This window comes from Ursus americanus, chromosome 1 (genome assembly GCF_024610735.1).
Source record: "Ursus americanus isolate L20-20 chromosome 1, mUrsAme1.1.p, whole genome shotgun sequence".
NCBI lineage: Eukaryota > Metazoa > Chordata > Mammalia > Carnivora > Ursidae > Ursus > Ursus americanus.
In genome coordinates this window covers 102,883,547-102,904,205 of record NC_142127.1, presented here as the reverse complement: position 1 = coordinate 102,904,205, position 20,659 = coordinate 102,883,547, and the positions used below count along the sequence as shown (strand labels likewise).

The 20,659-nt window shown below is 49.1% G+C and overlaps 1 protein-coding gene across 9 annotated transcripts in view; it reads right to left on the bottom strand.

Moving 5' to 3' along the window:
- The window catches only part of AGAP1 (ArfGAP with GTPase domain, ankyrin repeat and PH domain 1), a 530,989-nt gene that overhangs the window by 262,595 nt on the left and 247,735 nt on the right, over positions 1-20,659 (bottom strand). For all 9 annotated transcript variants that reach the window (XM_045794054.2, XM_045794055.2, XM_087864639.1 and 6 more), the window contains 3 exons: positions 8,087-8,214; positions 6,770-6,925; positions 4-96 (listed from right to left, as the gene is read on the bottom strand). In XM_045794054.2, coding sequence (XP_045650010.2) covers positions 4-96; positions 6,770-6,925; positions 8,087-8,214 — 377 coding nt within the window. The remainder of the gene's footprint in view (positions 1-3; positions 97-6,769; positions 6,926-8,086; positions 8,215-20,659) is intronic.

Here is a 20,659-nt window from a genome sequence, read left to right as displayed (position 1 = left end):
TACCTGTTTAATTGGGATGGCTCGACCGCTCCCGATGCTGTCCGCGCGGCTCTCCAGGCCTTTCTTCTCTTTGTCTGGGTCACTCCCTTTCCGAGACTGCAAAGCAAAAATAAAGTTAGCATTTGGGTAAGGGCTGCTGTGGCTCACGGATCTGCAGGCCTGCCCTTCTCCGGACAGTTACCGCGAATCCCTGTCCAGAACCCACGGACGACGCAGGCGCGGGCACACACATCCAAGAAGCAAGCTGTCGAGTACTTCGTTCCCACCGACCCATCGTTTTACGGAGAATTTTCTAAACTTGTCCCCCTACTTTTCCTCCACAAAATAACCTTTTAATTCCTTCTTACAGAGCTCAAAATTCAATCACTAGAAACCGATGGACCGTATAGGGAAGTAACGCCCAAGAGGAAAGCGCAGTCTCAGCTGCAGCTAACCCAGCCGAGGAGAACGGGCCTCCTCGCGGCTGGCTGGGGAAACCTTCCACACAAACGTGTATGTGGAGTTAACGTCTGAAGGATTTTTACATTCTACGAACGGCGGCGTGGAGCAATTTAACGGTGCACCCTTCATTCGTATCAAGGTGCCGTGAACTTTTTTTTTTTCATTGCTTCTGGACGGTTAGAAAGCAGCACATTCAAAGTCAAACTAGCGTTACTACACCACAAAAAATAACAAAGGGGGAAAAAAGTTGAAAATCTCTTTTTCGACAACACATCAGTACTTGGGGAAAAATGAGCAGCTCCGTCTGCCAGTTCGCAGAACAGTCTTCTTGGCGGCGTTGTTGACATTGTGTGACCCGCCCGGGAGTGGGCAGGTGGCCACGTGCCGCCCAGGGAAGCCACGACCCCGAGTGCACGGCGACTTCGGGAAGCGGAAGGAGCACCACAGCTCAGTCTCCATCTCCGGATGGCATGAGGAAGTGTGAGCACAATGATTTTCTGACAGATTTATTTTATTATGAGAGAAAGATCTGAAACTCGTCCTCCTTAATAACTGTGCTGACAAGTGACAACTTCACTCCATTACTTTTCAATGGGAACATTACTCACGCAATATTGAAAATGGAGAAATATTTTCATGTGCTTTTCAAATCTGAGATGATATATGAAATGAACAGACTTCGTGGTGTCCAGTGCTGCAGCGAGGAGCTAATGGAATCCAGTTTCAAAGGGTGTGAGACAGAGCAGTTGATTTTTTTTTTTTAAATATTAAAAGGGGCAGTGTCACGGGGTGTAAGAAAGTCCCCACGATGTGAACTCTGACGTGGCACTTCAGGGAGCACGTGTGCTCATTAGGAAACAGCCCACTTTGATGCGTGTGAGAGCCAACATTTACTGAACACCTACTACGTGCAAGGCACTGTCCGTTTTTGTTCTTTAGGGTAGTAGAAAAGCCTGGAACGAGGTAATGGGAAATGAAAAAGCCACAAACAGAAAGTTGCAGAAAAATGTAAGACAGAGTTTGTCCGTTTGGGCTGGGAGAAAATGGGAAATGATTCCTTGTCATGAATTTTAGCTACAGGGTAGGGGCTCCCTTTTCTCTTTAATTAATTCTTTAATTAATAATGTTCAGTTAGAGCTACGAAATACCCCCCTCAAATCTCCTTTTGCCTTATCTTAATGCACGGGCAAGTTGGAACTTCAGGTTTCTATTTGTAAAAGAAGATTCAAGCTCCCAATGATAATACAAAAAAACTGTTTTGTTTTGTTTTTTACATCAACAGAGGTCATTAATGGGACTCTGGAAATTTGATGAATTCCAAATTTCCAAATTTTGAAAATCCACCTTCATTATTCTCTGTTAACCAGAATAATTAACAAAACAAACATAAAAAAATTAACCTCAGGGCAGCACATCTGCACCCCCCAATCTCTCTGTTCTCCGAGCAGGACTCCCAGATTCCAGGGAAGCAGGCTGCCGGAGGACCAAACTGTCTGATCACACGCACTGACGTGAATGACCCTGAAAGTTAGGAAGACTTCACCACTAAAATGGCACAGAAATTCCCTGACGACTATAAGGTTCTGGCGGGGAAAGCCAGGACACGGACGTTTCAGGGCGGGTGCCGTGCTGAGGGGCTGGCAGAAGGGTCTGCCGCACCCCCGCCCCAGGCTGCGGTGCCTGCCAGTGCAACGGACACCCAACTGCACGGAGACAAACCCTACACCGTGGCGCACGTAAATCTGCAGTGAGACCTCCCGAGTCTTCCGCTAGCCCGGAGACCACATTGCCCACAGCACAGCCTTCTGCTCGTGCTGAAACTGCTCCGTGAAATCCTCCGGTACAAAGCGGCTCTGGGCACCAGCTGCGTGTGTCACGAGTGACGGTACGCGGGGACCAGCCAGACGCCCGCAACTGGAAACTAACAAGAGTTGACCGCGCTCAGCGCGGGGGTCAGCGGCGAGCCCGGGGAGAGACCGCGACCCTCGCCAGCCCCGAATATGGAAGGAAGAAAGGTTAAAGATAGTCTCGTTATCACCTCCTTCTTTGCACAAATGTTTACCTTTCCCCACGTGATGCAAGAAGCCACGGAGGGACACGCCATCAACTACCTGGGTACGGGGACAGGAAGCAACGCTGCCAGGAGCCCGCACTATCACACAGAAGCCTGCTTTCCCCCTTCACCCCACAGCGAGCCTTCGACTAGGACACAGCGTGACAGGACCCACGCTCTCCTCCACCACAGACAGAACACAAATGGCGCTGTTCATACCATCAACTTTGCTGCCTTACTTTTACAGCGGGTTTCTGGGGGTCTTTTCATACTGTGCTTACCAGGTATGCTTGGCTGTTTAATGGTATCGGTGGGCATGACGGGGAGCTTTTAAAAGGATCATGTAAATGACAGTGTTATTTTAAATTCTGAAAAGCAGCAAGGCAGTGCCCAGGGATGGGCTTGTACTAGAGTAAGTTTAAGATGTGCATATGGATGATAAACACCAAATTCAAGGTGATGCTGACTCTCAGGCAGGGAGCCGGCCGGGCTAGGGGCGGGGGGGGGGGTGCATATATTTAGGAGGCACACCTGGAAGCCTTCAACTTTTACCCAAGATGTGTGATTTCTGAAAGTAGCAGCAGCCGCGGCAAAATGAGTGCATTTGATGAGTCCCATGTAAGTATGTGCCTGTGTTTTTTATTCCTGTCTCTGCATGAAAATGTTTTGTAATAAAACATTTTAACCACGTGTACATTAGGGCAACTACACTAAATTAACTGCTCTAAGAGTCTACATTACAAAACCAAAAATTGAATGGACATAGCCTTTTAATATTTCTTTCTCAAAACAGTGATTTTTTCCAAAGAAATCAGCAAAACAAGATATAATTTAGCTTTTGATTAATTCCTACTGCAAATATAACATAATTTGCTACTACGGGAGCGATTTGAAGTTTATTCTTATTTGTGAAAAGTGCATGTGATTTTTGTGTAAAAATGTGCATATATGCAAATAAACATCTGGGACTGCAAAACGTGAGCCCAGAGTGGTACGTTACAGGTCTAGTTTATAAAATTTATAAGCGCAGTATTTGAAAAATGATGTGTGTACTACTTAATTAACTCTGGCCTCTTTATGACGGTCTAATAAATAAGGTGGGGAGTGCTCCTTCCTCTGGGTGTTAGTCCCAGTCTGCACGGATTTTTACTAAGATTATTCGGCCTAGGGCATATCTGTCCTCCTACCAGACGGTTTTTAATAAATACACATTTCCCCAATTTAAGCCAATAATTACCAACAACTGCCAGGGATGAAGAGTCTATGAATTTTACATATTTAAGAATAGGTGCAAACTTGTAATAATGAAAATTTAGTTTCTTAATTGCTACAATTTCAAAACTAATTTGCCTCTTCTCATTCCTTGGATGACACTGACATCTAGTGGAGTTCCTATTTCTAAGATCTTGAACTTAAAAATGCCCACGCATCACCATCAACCTCACCGTCACAGTTTTGTTCAACGTCAATCCTAGTAATGACCCACATTTGGGTCCCGCCCCGGGATTTTAGCCTTTTTCCTTAAATGCCATGATGCAAACCCACTGTAGTGTTTGCTTCTTTCATAACCCCAAATTTGTATTCCCTTTAAGAACAGCTGCATGGCTGGACTCAATTTCTGAGACGGTTTACTCTCAACACTGAAAGAGAGAGAGTAAGCAGTGACAACGCACAGGTTTACAGGCAGGCTCTGGCATCATCACACACGTTAATTACGATATAATTAATGGGGATTTTCAATAACCATAAGGATGGGTTTTTATTGGCTCTGTACATCTCCCGCCCGGCCTGGGCAGCTGGGGGTCCTGGCCTCTATTTGGATGCCTGGGCGCTGCACGCGCACTCAAACTCGGCCTGGAGAAGCAGGGCGGGGGGGGGGGCACTTAAGCTTCACTTTGTTCTCCTCTTGCCCCTCCTTCTTCTCCAAAAATACTTTGTCTGGGATGCGGGTTGACTTTGGTAAGAACTACTCCTGACAGACAGGAAAACCCATCTCTGAAGACAGCAGTGGGGAAGAAGGTATTCGTTAACGGAGTTATTATTATTTTTGATTCCTCTTTGCCTTAAAGTTTCTCCTTTGTATGCAACCTGGGTTGTCATGGTTACCTAGTGGGCAGGGTCCAGGATAATGTTTTCTGGCACATTCCAACTCCAGAGCCCCCTTCTGAAGAGTAGAAATGGGTATGTGCTGCAGCTCTCTCTCTAAGCAGCCCTCCTTTTAAAGAGACTTCCTGGCCACTCACCTCTTTCCTTAGAATAGAAACCGAAGCCGATGGCCAGTACACACGGCCCCTGGAAGGTGTGGTGAGCCTGTGTGTTTTCTCCCTGACAGGCCCTAAGAGGTGTGGCAAAGATAAAGAAGCCCCCCTGGTCCGTGTCTGGAGCCCTCCCTCCGCCCAGGTACACTGGCGTCCCGCTCACCGCTAACCGTCTCCGCGCCTTTGGAAATTGGATTCCCAGGTCCGTGAGTCATGAGTGAGCTGGCAGCCCATTGGACGGGTGACACCTCAGCAGGCGGAAGGCCCGGCCTGGGGGCAGAGAAGTGCGGCCAGTGTTGGGCAAGCTGGGAACTGCTGTTACTCCCGGTGTGTGAATCATTTCACGGGAAAGCCTCTTGCATCATGCACGAGTTTAGAACAAGATCATGCATTCCCCGTGCTGTAGAAAGCTGAATACCTCCCTCCCTGTGGGCCACACAGTCCTACAAGTGCCTTTGCTTATTCACACTGTCAGAAGTCCTTTCCACAGCTGCAACGGTGGAGACACAGAATTGAAATCCATGCCACAAAGACACTTCACCCCCATGGGGGATTCTTCCAGCAGCACCACTCACGGAGAATGCTGTGGTTTCCAGCTCAGAGAGGCTAAGGAACTTGAAGGCTGGGGTCTGGGTCTGGTCTGTCTGGTCCTCGCTCTGCAACCCCAGCAACAGTGTCCGTCAGAACCGATGTGGCCAAGGGCAGTCAGCAAAGGAAAGGGGAGGGTCCATCGGCAGCAGATCTTGGCAATTATGATTCTCCAATGGGAAAACTGCCTCGAACACGGTAGGAAAGGCATGGCGGTCTACTGTGCTTGGCAGCCACATACAAGAGCACAGATGCCATCTCTAAATAAGGTGGCTGGTCAGCAGGGGCTCCCGGCCACCCCTGCAGAGCCCTCCCTTAGTTCAACACAGGAAATCCTGGACTCATCTGCAACTAAGTCAGCAGTAATCACCCAAAAGGAGAAGTCCAATGGTTTAAAACAGGGTACTACTGCCATCAGGGGCCAGATGACTGTGCTGCATTGCTGACCCGGGCTTGCAGGATATTCAGCGGCAACCCCAGCTGCTACCCGTGACTCAACCTGGCTCCCAGTTGTAACAACTCAAAATTTCTCCGGAAACTGCCAGGTGTCCACAGGGAGCAAAAGCACTGGTTGAAAAGCATATACTTGTAATGCACGGTCTGGTCCCAGGAGGGAAAACGTTCTTCTGAAGTCAAACGACTCCAGTCACAGGCCAGCAGTTTTGCCTGCAGCTCTGGGCTCAGCCACAGAGCTTCTCATGATTGATTGGTAATGTCTGCTGGGTGCAAGGGAAGGGATGCGGTCGGAGCACTTTTCCCTCCTCGCTAGTTCAGGGGTTCTCTGCATCCCCATTGCCCTAGAGAGCTTTTAAAAACTGCCAATGCCTGGGGCCCACGTGCAGATCCTGAGCTCATAACCCTAAGCCCAGAGAGATGAGCTGCAGGCTTCAAATGCTCCACGAATGACTCTGAAGAAAAGTCCAAATGGAGAGCCTCATGTCAAGGAGCCTCTGAGAAGCACTGAAGGGTCCTGGTGCCGAAGTCACCCCCCTCCCCCCGGGGTAAATCCTCAGACGCCCCAGCCCGAGAGAGGTGGGTCCGTGCATCACAGGAGCTGATGCATCCCATGGGGAAGGTTAGAGGCACATGTCTGGGAATTCTGGCACAGTTTTGTCATCTTGTACACAGAGTGACAAGTCTCTCGCTAGAGACCGGGACAATCACGAGATAATAAGTACCTTCATACAGCCCCTCACTCTTCATTTTGACACATGCATCTGAACTCCCTGCACACGGAGAAATTCACATTTTCCTCAGTACCCAAACCGTTGCTTCTCATCATTTTGTTAGACTTACACAAAAATCAGTGCTATTCTCGTTCATTTAGTCTGCATTCTACAAATAACACTAAACCATCTGGAACTAATAGATGGACAGTGGTTGACGTTCTCCAAATCACTCCAATTTCTTCCCCGGGGAAGACACTCACGGTGAAGAGATTGGAGCGGCGCTTGGACTGCTTCCGGACAGGCGTCGGCGTGTTGGCAGTGGGAGGGACGTCGATTCGCAGTTCCTTCTGGCTGGTGCTTGGCGTCGACGGGACAGAGGAGGAGTAGTCGCTTAAGCTCCCACCTCCGTTACTGGTCTGAAACAATGGAAAACCAAGGTTTTACTAACAACACACTCCAGGACCCTCACGCCACCACCTTTGCGGGGTCATAAGTGACAGGGGAGCAAGTCACACTGAAGGGAGGCCTGCATGACAGGTCGGACTTGGCTAGTTGATTAGCATCAAGTAAAACATGGCCTCGTTCTAGAACATACCAGTCATTTCATAAAGGCATGCCTTTTTATCTACGAAAGTGACTTGAGAAAGAGAAGTCTCTGTCATTTGATTTAAAAATTGGGGGGGGGATTAAAATGTAATTATGTCCTATTTCCTCCGAAAGATGAAGGGGTCGGCTGAACTAAATGGGCTCCAGTGCTCCCTCACGGCTGAAATCAGACGTGGAAAGAGCGCTGTTTGGCTCAACAGAACCCAATGCACACTCTGAAAATCTGAATACTTTTGAAGACATTTAAAGATTCACAGAAAATGAGATGCCTACAGTGGTGACAGCTACCATCCTCCAGTCCACCTTCACAGGCCCCTACTGTAAATGCCATCACTTACTGACTTCCCCAAGGAAAATGGAAGCACCATACCAAACCCTCTTGCTGTAGCCTTTTAAAAAGTCCAATATAACACCTGCCGGAGAAATGTTAAAACACACACGCAAGCAAAACCAAGTCAATGGTTTCCTTAGCAGGCCATGAGTCTGGTTCTTTAAAGTGACAATTATTTTGCTTGCTTCCAAATACATAATTTGCCAAAATGTTACTCTGGAAAGATGTAACCTAAGGGAGATGGAGTTGAGGGCTGCTACCGAATTTAAGCACATAGTGGGATTACCGCTGAGGTTTATCCGCAACTGTTCAACCCACGAGTGGACCTGAACCAGGACCGAAGGAGGGTAATTTAAATCAACAGCAAAGACAGCAGTGCACACCTCGAGCCTCCGCCCAAGCCAGCATGCCTCATAACACAGGCAGCATGAAGACGGAAACATTGAAGAATGATTCCCATAAAATCCACTTGGCCACAGCAGTTTCTCAAGGAAATGTGAAGTCAATTACCAACATGCTGTTATTTATAAAATTGAAAAGACCAAAAAAAAAAGAGAGAGCGATCCAGCTCAGAACTGGCTGAGGGCACCCTTGGACCGGCTGGCTCCCTGGTTCTGCCGTGCCTTTCCGCCCCACGTACCTGGCTTATGTGCACGGCGGACACCTGTGCCGAACAGACAGACGAGTGGCTGGGGGAGTTGGGCAGCGACTTGCAGGGCCCGATGGACAGCTGCTGCTTCTTCCTTGTGGCCACAATCTTCTGGGCAACTAGTGGATGGGAGACAAAAGGGATCCATGTGAGGCTGGTTTCCAAATACAGGGAATGTGGCAGAGACCGCTAGCTGTCCCCACGATCCACTACTCCCTTCCTCCGCAGTAACCGAGCTCCTGACTCTGGGCTGGGCACGGGACCGCCAGAATACATATGGCATTTCGCAGAGCCTCCTCCACCTTGTTCTCCTGCACCCCGGCTAAGTGCGGCCACTCAGGCAAGCGCTGGCTGGTAGGATGACAGTCGAGGGGTCATGTGGCAGCTTCCAGGAAGCTTCCTTGAGAGGGCTACCCTTGGCCCGTTTCTTCCTTCCATCTTTCTGTTTTTTGCTGCTGAAAATGCACAGATGAGAGCTGCAGCCTCTGCAGCCATGGTGGGGACAGAAGCCACGCGTGATGGGGACAGAAGCCACGCGTGATGGGGACAGAAGCCACGCGTGGTAGGGCACAAGACAGAAGGAGCTGGCCTTCCGGCTCCACCAATGGCCTCGGGAGCCCTGCCCTGACCACCTCAGAAGCCCTGACCATCAAACAAAACAAACAAAAATACACGCCTGTCCTGTTCAAATTATTCTAACGTTATGATTTTTTCCAGTTACTTGCAGCAAAAATAATCCTAAATAAAACAGGGTAATTTAACCAACCCCCTCCCCATTGAAAATCAAAAATCTATTTTTTGCACAGCCTCAAGAATCACTCTTAACTTTATAAGCTACTGCATAAGACATGTAATTATATCAAAGACTTTATTTAAATACATTACTACACACATCGGAAGTTTATCTTAATCAATACAAATCTAAATTCAACCAGCCATAACTTCTCTTGGCAAATGGGCTCGCTGATAAAGCATGCTGGATTTAATTGGAAAGGAAGTCCACAAGAAGAAAACTCTCCCCACACCAATAGGTGTCACTGCAGAATAACTACAGCTTTTGTCTGAATAGATGTGTGTCTTTGGGGACCGGCTGTAATGAAGTTCGATGGTGTTCAATCCTTGTCTTGGTCCCGAAAGCCGCTATTTTTAAAGACGCCCGTGCAAAGGAACACACCGTCGTCCCCGGCGACAGGCTCTAACATTGAAGGAGCGCCACAGTGTCCGCAGTCTCTTTTCGAAATGAACAAAATTTTAATAGGGAACGCGTTTGTCCACAGCTTATGGCTTTCCTATAAATGAATGATCGTGCAAATATGATGAAGCGAAAATGCAAGATGTAAAAAATGGCTCTCGGAGACGAAGCAGCAGCTTCATTAGTTACACCCCGCCTCCAACGGGCCTCTTACTCCGAAAGGATGATATCAATTAATTTATCTTCCCGCAGTGTATTGATTACAAGCTTCGTCAGCTAATCATGTTTAAATTACAGAGGAATAGCGCAGCCTTCTGTCATTTCAAAACCATTGGCGTATCGATCTGGGGTCTTTGAAGACGTATAACATTTTAAAAAACATTTTAAAAATCATTATGTGAACTCAGAAATAAAATCTAAGCTCAGATTCCAACAGCTGCAAAACATGGGTCACGCAGGCAAAGTGAACTCCCAAGCCCAAAAGTCACGACTATCGGGGTGATCGCCAACAGACTTTTATTTTGAGGAGGGAGAGAAAGGGGGTTTTTGATGACCGACACAGAGGCGTTTCTGTTTCACTCCCAGCCTCAGAGCTGCTATTCTGCTGGGTGACCGCACGCGCTAGAATCTTCCAGCTCGCGGAGAGCACACAGAGCCAGAATGGAACGCAGCTAGGCTGTTCGGAGAGCTCTGTACGTATTTTCTGTAGATGTTTTCTGTGTGAAAGGGAGATGTGAGAAACTTTCTAGGACAAGTCAAATGTGTTATAAAATCCTCATTTTATGAAATTCTAAGTGCAAATGAGCATTCCACCTCTCCTGGTTGGAGGCTGGAAGGAGTGAGCTCGTGGCCAAAGAGAACGTTTTTACACTGAGGCTTCTCCCCGAGTGACAGACAGCTGTATGAACATGAGCCACACGTTAAGTACTAAGATTCTTCTGTTTCATTGTTCTACCACATTAATCACATAAATCGAAGCGACAACTTCCAAGAACTGTAGCGTCCTGTTTTTACTTTACTAGAACTTTTATTCATGTTTGTTCTATTTTCCTACCTCCCCCATAATTTTTGTCTTCCTGTCTCGATAAACAATTGGCAAAGGGAAATGATTTACAAATATTTGTCCTAAAATATAAAGACTGCTGGGCTCTGTGCTGGGCATGGAGTCTGCTTAAGGCTCTCTCCCTCTCCCTTTGCCCCTCCTTCTGCTCACGTTCTCTCTAATAAATAAATCTAAAAAACAAACACAGACCGCTTTAGAGCCGTAGGATAACCCATGCAAGTAGGGGACACGTAATGACAAGCAATGCAAGCATGTGACTCCAGAGTAAGAACAGCAAGAGAGGATGGAGAAGACCACGTGACTGTCTTATAAGGTGGGCCATCCTCCCCGCCAGAGTGAAAAACAAAATCTCCCCTCTGGTTAACTGCTGCTGCTGTTCCTTGCTGAATGCCCCAAGGATGTGAAACTGAGGGGTGGTGTCTCTGTGTGTCTCACTTCAACACCTTCCAAGATGAACCGTTCAGCTGTGCAAAGGCTACGGTGACCACTGCCTGCCAAGATGGTGCCATGGTCCATCCCTCAGATGCCATTGCTAAAGCCAGGGTGAACCCATAGGAGCCAGCCCCAGGGTAGCTAGGATGGAGGGATGGAGGGATGGACGGACAGAGGGATGGAGGCACAGATGGATGGATGCACGGATGGATGGATGAGTCTCCCTCCCCCACAACAACTCACAGGCAGTGGGATGCCAGAGGGAGGCAATGCTCTCCTGAACATACTATAATCATTAACAACTCATGAGGTTTATAACATTGAAATGTTAACAAGATTTAAAACATGAATATTACCCCAGATTATAATGGCTGGGCGATTTTTAACTACCAAGTTTTCTTCTACATTTGCTCATTCAACAAATGAAGTATCTTCCATGTTTTAAATAAATACATAGATGTGAATAAATGAGTAACACAATCACTTGAGCTGAGAATCTGGAATCGTTATCATTAAGGAGGTGCTGTTTTCTCAATTTTGGTGACATATTTTACCAATTTTGGTAATGTACGCTACACCTAAGTCCTAAACAGTATCATCACCTATATAGCGAAATGCTTGCTCTTTTACCCAACACTGCTAATCCAATTTCATTAGCATCCAGATATTTCATACTAATGCTATGCTCCATGTTGTTTTAAAAGTCACTTCCTCCATAATTTGGAAATTTTATTTGGATAACAGATAAAAGATCTATCTATAATCAGGGCATAAGGGGCTTCTGGGGGCTGGCAGTGGCCCCTACTTGATGTGAGTGATGAGTTTGAGATCATTTTTTAAACCACACTTAATTATACTTTCATATACATATTTCCATTCTTCCACTAAAAAGTTTATTCAAGAACTTCAGCAACAAGAAAAGTGAGTTGCACATTTCCTTTCTCCACAAATGTAAAATTTCCTATTGTAAATGGGCCCCTTTAATTAGTGATAAAAATAAGATTCACTGATCGTTCCCAAATAAGACTTCATTAAACCCTGGCATGATGCCCAATTTCTGCTCTGACTTTATTTTTTAAATCATTTGCGCTGAATAAAGAAAGAACAAGGTCTGGTGACAGTGGGAGTCAGGCCTGCCTCTCCCCCCACGCTGTATCCTGTCGTTGTGGCTTATACCTGGACCATGGGCCACGCAGTCCCGTCTACTAACTCGCTTCACCCGCACAGCTCCCAGCGCCATGGGCGAGGCTGATAAAGCAGACAGGGCACTGGGATTTGGGTGCTGCTGGTGTGGCTCTGTCGCGGGGGCATTGCCACGTGGCAACGGAACAGACTTCCCCACCAGCCTCCCCATGAGATTCTACCTCTTCCAGAACAGGGACTATGTATCCTTTTGCTTTGAGCCCTCACTTTCTCCACGATCTTCATGTTTTACTTGGATAACAGGTAAGAGAGCCAGCTTGGTGACCAGCACCCAGGAGATGCTCAGCCGATGCTGGTTTGGTCAAGCTGTTGGCCAACCTCTTGTTTCCAGAAAGGGACTCTCCGGACTGTTCCTCTGTTCTCCTGACCACTGCAGCCTGGCTCCATCTCCACCCCTGGGACAGAGCCTGTCACTGCCAAGGCCACTGGTGACCAACTAGAGGCCACCATCTAACTTGACCTCTGCGCAGCACCTGGCATGGCTGATGGTTCCCTCCTGTCCTGATTCACTCATCCTTCCATGACACTGACTTCTGGCTTGCCTCCTCTTGCTGGAACGCCAGCCTCCTTCACTGCTCTTTACGTGTGGGTGCTCCCAGGCTGCCTTCCTCAGCCTCCCTTTACCTCCATGTCCTCCAGCTGGCCAGTCTGCTCCACCTCACGGCCAGTGGCCCCCAGATCTGGAGGACAGCCTTGTTTTGAACCCTTCTTGCATTCGAGAACCACGTGTCTTCCCTGGGATGGACCTCAGAGTCCACGTGGCCCATGCTGAGCCTCACCTTTCTGCCAACAAACTCCATGACTGGACCCCCACCAGGGATGGCCAGAAGGGACATGACAGATGACTGATCCTACCACCAGAATCTCAAGTTCTGCACTGCCACTGCCTCGGTCCAAGGCGTCATTCTTCCATGGCTGGTTACGGAAACAGCTTCCAAAGCCAACTTGTTCCCTGCAGCCCCCAAAACACAGTCCACTGCAGGCCAACCCTACCACGGCACCATTCCGCTCACCATTCTTCAACAGCTCCTGGCAGTCAGACTTTATACCTGAAACTCCCGAGCGAGATGGCCTGTCCCCTCCTTTTGTTTCCTTCCACAAAGAGACTCCCACCGCCCCAACACTCCTGGCCTCTTTACAAGCCCCCCCTGCAAAGGCGCCAGACCCCACTGTGAGAAGCGACTTCTGTCTGGCAATAGGCTGTCCCTTCTCAACTCTGCAATCTGGGGGCCAGCATGCTTGGAGCTAAGGGGGGGAGCCGGGGGCTCCTGCGCTGCCTGGAACCTGCTGGGCAAGACCGTCTGCCTCTGGTTTCCACAGAAGGAAGCCTAGATAAGCTTCAAGCACGCCCCTCTCCACCTCCCATCCCTTCTCAGAAGCCCCACCTGGAGCCCCACCTCCCCTCACCGTCCAGATCCTCAGTGGAGGCCCCGCACCCCCAGTACCCTCAGGTGCCAGCGTGGCTCCCTCGGAGTCTCCCCACGCTGTGCGGTGGCACTGTTGCACGTGCAGGGGCACGCACAGGCACGCACATGGTCAGGGCCGTGCTGAAGGGCTCAGCTCTACTTTCCCCCTGGATCCCGAGCGCCTGGCGTACAGAAATCACTCAACAGACGACGATGTAATAAATACCCCCAAGCCCGATGTGTGACGGTGCACAGCAAGTCTGGCCTCCTGCTCTCTTGCAAAAGATGCCAGGGGCCAGGGGCTGCCTTTGAGCTGCTGTTTGCACGGCACCGCCTGGCTTCGGCAACATCCAAAATTAAGCTTTTATGTTTCATTAAGGATTATGACATTTTTGGCATAATCCAATAAATATTAGTAAATTTAATCAGCGAGGTATCTTCTCTGGTTTAAATGATTTGCTTGAATTAATCAATTAACAAGAACTTTTGACGTGGTGCACCTGTGAGGCAGCAAAGACAGGGACAGAGGCAGGGGGAGAAGAGAGGATGACCTGGTCATCGAGCTCCCAACCCAGGAGCGGGATCCTCTTCACCTCACACCAGGGGCTCCAATGTTTCCACCAGAGATCACCGGGCCACTGACGGATCTGCTCAAATGCTCCCCTGGGCAGCCCTCCTCCCCAGTCTCTCCTTCACTGGTGATTTGCTCAGACGCCCTGCACAGACGTCCTGGGTGGCCAGGCTCCGAGATGACCTGTCCCTTCACCTCACCTCATCCCAATTCGCTGCACAGTGCAAGAGAGGTAACTAGCCAACAGATTTTGCAATGTTTCACTATTCAATATTCCACATTATTACATCCTTTACAATGTCAACTTCCTCTATGTTGGCACGACTGTGTACACGCCACAGCCTCTTCTGGAGTAAGTGGGGCTCTGGGGGCTCACCCCCAGTGCACTCGGGCTGCGCTGGGAAGCAGAGGAGTGGCAGGGAGCGGGGAGAAGCCACGGACAGCACTCCGAAAGCACATCGATCTAACACTGAAGAGCCCCAATTAGATGCCAAGTGGACATTTGGTGTAAATTGAGCCAAATTTGAGGAAGATGATTCTTTAGCTGCTGTAGAAAGCTGTATGCAGCACGTTGAGGCCAATAATGGGGGGGAAGGGAGGAGGGGGGAAGGGAGATGAAAAGATGGAAAGCCCAGCCCGAGTAAGCAACGAGAGATGGGACTTTAAGTATAAATGAATCTAAGAAAAATAGTATTTAAAATGTTTATAACACACACACTTGTAAATATCAAGCAGCATGAGACTCTAATTTTACTCCACAGAAATATCTTTAAAGCAGGAACTGAGGATGAGGCCATGGCACGCGTCACCTCTGTCCCCAAAGGTACCGTCCGGGGCGCCTCTCACTGAACGGCTCCTCCCTGGAACCATGGGGAGAACTCCCATAAATAACGGAAGCCACCAGGGGTTGTAAATCTTCCAGTAACAAATAAAAGATCCTCTAATGTCTCAACTCAGTTTTAAATTACAGTTCAGCGATCATTAAACTATCTTATTAATTAAGAAGAAATTAATTACCAAATTATCTATGTAGTTCTGAATTTGTAACTTCGTTAGGAACGGAAAGAAATCTGAGGTGGGATTCTTCTCACCGTGAGGATCTGAGTGAGCCAATGTGAAAGGAGGCGTATTCGGTACTGCTGGTACCCCCTACCCCCTTCTCTTAGATTTGTTTTATTTTTTTTTTAAGATTTTACTTACTTATCTGACAGAGAGCAGCAGAGGGAGAGGGAGAAGCAGACTCCCTGCTGAGCAGAGAGCCGGATGTGGGGCTCGATCCCAGGATCCTAGAACCCAAAGGCAGATCCACTCAGGTGCCTCCAGATTTGTTTTCGTATTATCTAAGTTTTGAGTATAGAGGGAGCTATGCCAAAAAAACAACTAAAATAAAAGAGATAGAGAGGGAGAGAGAGGAGGGCGGTGAGGAGAGGTGCAGCCATGATGGTCTCTCGGACTGTCTGAGGCTTGATGACATTAGTGAACCAGAGGGACCCACAGCCTGGCACCTACACACCCATGGAGATCCCGCCAACCGGAAAATACAGTTTGCTCATCTTCTAAGACGATGGGTCAATTCTGTGGAGCTCCAAACCGTTCTGGAAATACTAGATACCAAGCTTTATTTACCTTCCTAGGACCGACATGTACCTGACACTCCAAGTCCTGGCCAGCCAGGCACACGAGTGAACAGATGAATCTGCGGTGCGGATGTGTGTGTGTGTGGGGGGGGGGGGTCAGGAGAGAAGGCAGCGGGAGAAGCAGCTTAAAAGGGGCAACTGGAAACACGTTTTTCAGGATGCAAAGAGGACTGGGCAGCATGGGCTTGATCCTGGGCCAGCAAAACTACCCACAGACTGGTGTGCCAAGACCTAGGCTTCGGAAGGACACCTGGTGTGGAAGGGGAGCTGTGGGTCCTCCCCATCTGGATGTGGGGGAGCATGGGGGGCGTGGGGAGGGGAGGGGGCGAGGGGCTGTACCAGAGCCGCCATGGCGTGGACGCCGGACCAGAGCTCGGAGAAGCACACGGACCTTTTGTTTTGAGACTCATCTCCAGAACTGCTGCCGCTCTTCCTTGCTTCTTGACTCATACTTCCACGGGGTGTAGAACTCTAGGCTGACCGTGCATCGGTTTATGATTCAAAGCTACCAGAAGGCATTCTCCTACAGTGATGGAACCTCGGTGATGGGATTTAGGTAAACCTCCACAGTTCAAAAACGTTCCAAGCAGAGTTGGACACTTGGACGAGTCTAAGCTACGGTTCCCAAAATCTGAGTATGTTGACCCTCTGGAGAAACACAGGCTGTTCTCTGACGTACGTTAGATCTTCCGGCAGCACGGTGACCCGCAAGGAGAAGCTCCTCACCCTGGATGAAGCAGGGCCCTCACCTTCTCTGCCACCACCTGTGACCTCAGCCCACTGCTCTCATCCCAACCCCGTCGTTTGCATCGACACGACATTTTTCATTCCCTGAACAGGCTTGCTCATTTCCATGTTTCTACAAAACAAACCATAAACCACCAGAACAGTTTCCTAATTATGACAAATATTAATAAAAAGGAAAGGTACCATGTAACCGAACAGGTCATAAAGATAATTTAGGGGTGGGTACAAAGGCAATGTTCTTCTATGCATCTGCTTCCTCGTCAGTGAAAACCAGACAGGCTTTGGACAAGAATCAAGTGAGTCCTCAGGAGAGAGGGGTGGGGGGCGGGGAGATCCTTTGATGACTTAGCTTCCATGTACCTAAGCACAAACCATGACAATATTTCTATTATATTAAACAAAAAACCCCTCAAATCCAAAACAGGCCCTGGTTAAAAAGCCAAGCTCGCTTTCATCTCTTCTGGGGACGCTCTCAAGTTTTCCACGAACTAATGAAGTCTGAATCCTTAATCTGAGATGCAGTTCTTGTCTGTATTTTTTATCTCGTTGTATTAAAACAAATTTATCTTCATTTATGTCGCAGTTACCTATTAGGGCTGTTAATTTGCTGGAAATGAAGCTATTGTTTAATTGCTCCTATTAATCGGGGGATTTAAATGCCGACTGTAATAAACAGTTACCTTCAGGACGGAGCAAAGTCATGGCTGCCGACATTAATTTCAGAACGAGGGGAAATTTCTGCCATGTCCAAGGCAGCTGGATTTCCCATTTCACAGAAAGTGAAAGAACATAAAATTAAGAGAAACCCACGCTGAAATAAATATGGTCTATCCAATATTTTTTATACACATACCTAATTTTCACATGAAGTTATTATCTGTGGCCAAGGGGGGAGGTCAAATCCTCCTGCAGGAAACGCACACCTCTCTTTCACGCGTCTGGCCACAACACAACTGCCCTGAAAGTTGAGTCGAAAGTGCAGCTGCCAACGGGAACGTGGGTCCCACAGTTGCTGCGGACACTGGGCTGGCAGGTGGCGGGAACCACGACGCTGACCGCTTGCTGGGTTCTAGGCTCTGAAGGACACAAGGTCCCCAGATCCACAGAACAATTCACATGTTTGAAAAGTTAAGGGTCAACATACCCCAACACCATACTGTCGAGTGTCCTTCAGCTGGTGCTGCCCACAGCCAGTCTGAGCGCAGGCTGCTGGGGCTCAAATTTGCTTCAGTCAGCATCTCTCCCCCAGGAGAAAAGGAAGGCACTGCGAATGGCACGGCCTGGCGTCCCCCGCAGGACTGCATCTCCGGCTCTGGCCTGCCCCATGTGCCAACGGGACAGGACGGTCAGTTCTGGACCTTCTGGGGGGTCCTCCAGCTGCTCTGCCCTCCCCTCATCACGTGCCGTCTGGTCTTCCCGGGGCTCCACACTCGCAGCCACATCTGTCCAGCTGATGGACCCCACCAGCACCCTGTCTGAGACCTTCACCACGTCATCCCTCCTTACTGGGCAGGCTCCTGGCTGGTCTATCCTCTCTGCACACTTCCCCAGTTTAAATATTCTCCAGGTCTACACTATGCTCAAGGAGTAGGAGGGGTATTCATCCAAGTCCCACTCCAGCTGGAATGACCTCTTCTGTGTCTCTGGCTGGCTGTCCAGGACAGGAGGTTTGGAAGGGACACCATCACACCCAGCATCCGGCGTAAATGTGATGCTCGGAGCAGGCCCAGAGAAGCAGGGTACCAGGCTGGGACAGGCTTGGGCTCCAGAAAGCCCCAGCCACCCAAAGTATACTTGTGCCCACCGTGCTGCTTAGCAACTAAAGGCCCCCTGGCTCTCCAAACAGGAAGGGGCACCAAGGACTTGAGTGGTGACTCCCAGGAGGAAACAGAGGGAAGGAAGGAGGCATCCCAGCTCTGCCCCGCCACAGGTGAGGTTAGGATAAAATCCACGAGGTATGCATGGCCCAGAGGGTGCGGCACTGACACCAGTGACCCCAGAAGGCCCCCCGAACACTCCAGGTCATGTCTGAGTGCTACTCATTCTATGTCCACTACGTGGGGCTGGCTGCTTTTACCTTCTGTGTGTTGGGGAGGCGTCCTCACCAGGCTTCACGGCATCCCACCCACTCCCTGTTTATTCTTTCATGACGTCATGGAGCGGCCGCACGTGCCAGGCAGCCCACTGGACAAGCGGAGATCGTGAGAAGCTGCCGTCCCCACCACTGCAAAGAGTGACCGAGTAGCCAGGACGCCCAGCACAGCTTTTCCCATGACGTTTTACGGGGGCATCAAGAAACAGAGTGCTCATCGGCCTTGGCCTAGAACCCTCGAGCCCCTCACTCGTCACAGAATTCGACACGATGTTCTGGGCACCAGTGTGGCAGATCCATGACCGGCTGTGGCAGCAGGAACAGCTTTAAAGACAGGCACATGTTTATGGTGGAAACAAACTCGGGGTAATTCTCAAAAGGGAAACACTGAAAAACTATATATCTTGCGGGAACACTAAAGAACACTTAAAAGCAGGAAGCACTGGCAAAGATGGCCAGGGAGGCACGAACCACAAGAAGTGTCATGCCCACGGAGTGGGCAGTCCACAGCACACGGTGCACACACCTTCCAGCGCACGTGAGTCTGGCGTGAGGCCTCCGCTAGGCTCTGAACCAGGAGAAGGTGGCAGTCTGAGCACTTACAGGCCGGGGGGCAGGGGGAGATGCTGGGTGGCAGGAGCTGGTCCCTCTGGCAGGTGTGGAGACCCGGACAGGGGCTGAGATGCTGGCTGGTCCCCCGGACCTATGCACAGAGGACTTCTCCTTCAGGACTCGCCAGCTCAGACGTCAGAGCCCTTCGCTCTTGTCTTAATAGGCTGCCGTACGATGACAGGACTGGGCAGCGTTTCACTCAGCGGCCATGCAGCATTCAGTAGGATTATTCCACTGTATTGAATAAATAATCATTAAGTCGGCAGAGCTAGAAAGTAGCTAATGTGGGTGAGGTTAATCTGAAATGGAGAAAGATGTGCAGAAAGCATAAATTAAAGACCTTGCAAAGAGGGACACTTTCGGGACTGGGTCACAGGCTATTCCCACCGAGAGCTGGTTATCACGGCGCTGGGCACAGACGCTGAGTAGCAAGCGTTCCAAATGCTACAATTCACCCCCACGCACACCCGTTCAAAAGGCCACGACATGATTAACTTTCTCTCTCACTTATTCTCAAGTTGGATGCAAATCAGTGTCTTTCAAGACGAGGCACGTGAATATCCCAATAAATTGGCAATACAACTTAGATGGCAGGCAGGGTCTGAAAGATAAATGGCTTAAACAAAGAGGGGAAAAATGAGCCTGTCACTTCTCCTCAACTCATCAAGCTGTCTTGTGGAGGAAGTTGATGATTCCAGAGCAGAACTGTCTCTGACACCCCGAAGGTGAAAGCTCGTCCCAGGATTCTTCCTCGAGCCTGGCGAGGCTCCGCGCCCTTCCCGCCGCACCCGGCGACTCGCCGCGTACATTGCTCCTGCTGAGAAGGTGAAGTCCTGGACCACGGAACATTCTAACCCAGTTCACGGGGGAAGTGACAGACACGCGGGGTCACCACAGGACACACGGTCCCATAAACATAGAACTGACGGAAGGATCTTCAAACATGGAAACGGGGAAGATGCCTCAAAAAAATGACAGACGCTCAAAACTGATTATGCTAAGTTACTCGGGCCAAAGAAATTGCACAAAAATTTAAAGTGAGATGAGTCGAGGATCAGCGAGGAACAGACAGAAAGGGCCCAAAACGAGAGGATGGATGAGCCGTCAGGTTCTGAAACCAGAGAACTGGACCCGGGTACAGTGAAGCACAGTCCCCAGGTTTCCTTGTCTTTAAAAAGTTAACAGCCTTTGATTAATATTGGTTTAGCCCAATTCATCGGGTCTAATTTGCTTCTTACTTGAAGATACATGTTTAAGGGAAAAAGGAGCTTAGGAATTTCTCTAATCTCCCCGCTTGCCACAAGCACATTCTCCTTCAGAGATCTTCTAACTTTCAAGAAAAATGGACTTATCTATCACAACTGAAGCTGTTTTCCTATTTCCAGAAATAATTATCCTTACAATAATCTCCATAAAAAAGACATTTCCCTCTTAAAGTGGGAGAGAAGATGTCTTGGTTGGAACCGGAGAAAATTATTCCTCTCCCCCGGCTCCGTTAATAATGAGCCAGTGGTGGTGGCCCCCACGCGCGAGGCCTTTGAACAAGTGACAGTGACACACAGGCTGAATTATACAATGTAGTGTGATGCAATTAGGAAGAAGGATGACA